Here is a 954-nt window from a genome sequence, read left to right as displayed (position 1 = left end):
ATAGAGGGGGTTGGGAACAGTAGCTGCCTTGATAGGGTGACCACGCTGTTCTCTGCTTTGGGGCCTCCCACTGCTCTGGGTTGGATAGAAGGATGACTCAGTGTGTCTTTTCTGTGAACCTTGGCTCTGGTCATCCTCATTCATGTGGAATTTTTCTCTGTTAGGACAGCTTCTCTGGGTCACTTGGGATTTTTGATTCTGAGATCCTTGATATCTCTCTTTCTCCTCATAGTTTTGTCTATTATGTTGTTGCTTATGGTTTTGATCCTCTTCATGGGTTTGCCCATCTCGTCTTTGACTGTTCTGCCCATCTTCATGGGTTTGCCTGTCTCGTCTCTGACAGTTCTGCTCATCTTCATGGGTTTGCCTGTCTCGTCTCTGGTGGTTCTGCTCATCTTCATAGGTTTGCCTGTCTCGTCTCTGACGGTTCTGCTCATCTTCATGGGTTTGCCTGTCTTGTCTCTGGTGGTTCTGCTCATCTTCATGGGTTTGTCTGTCTTGTCTCTGATGGTTCTGCTCATCTTCAGGGGTTTGCCTGTCCTGTGTCCCACATGGACCTTCCTGACCCTCATGACTGTGTCTATCCCAACTTTGATGGCCCTGCTTTTCCTCTGCCCAGTGGCTCTGCCCCTCACCATGACTCTGCCTGGTCTTGGCCTGTCTGTGGCCCTGCTCATTACTGCATGATTGCCAGTCTCTCCCTTTGTGACAAAGTGGTCTTTCTTGTTGGATGTGTGCTAAGAGTTTGTGTTGGTGGTGTTGGCTATCCTCTTGAGGCTCCCATACCTGGTGGATGTTCTCCTGTGAGTCCCTAGACTGGAATCCCTGTCCCTGGTTTTGGTACCCTTTCTGTCCTGGAGTCTGTTGACTTAGCCTCCCTGATCTTCCTGATTGCTCAACATAAGAGGCTTTTCTTGTTCCTTCGGTCCCTTGGAAGTACTTATTTTGCCCTTG

The 954-nt window shown here is 49.3% G+C and overlaps 1 protein-coding gene across 1 annotated transcript in view; it reads right to left on the bottom strand.

Annotated features, from left to right (window-relative positions):
- Positions 1-954, bottom strand: part of RPTN (repetin) — a 23,081-nt gene that overhangs the window by 4,255 nt on the left and 17,872 nt on the right. Inside the window, exon 3 of the mRNA XM_011973654.1 lies at positions 120-950. Coding sequence (XP_011829044.1) covers positions 120-950 — 831 coding nt within the window. The remainder of the gene's footprint in view (positions 1-119; positions 951-954) is intronic.

Source organism: Mandrillus leucophaeus, unplaced genomic scaffold (genome assembly GCF_000951045.1).
Source record: "Mandrillus leucophaeus isolate KB7577 unplaced genomic scaffold, Mleu.le_1.0 Scaffold139, whole genome shotgun sequence".
In the NCBI taxonomy this organism is placed as follows: domain Eukaryota; kingdom Metazoa; phylum Chordata; class Mammalia; order Primates; family Cercopithecidae; genus Mandrillus; species Mandrillus leucophaeus.
This window is presented reverse-complemented; position numbering and strand designations above follow the sequence as displayed.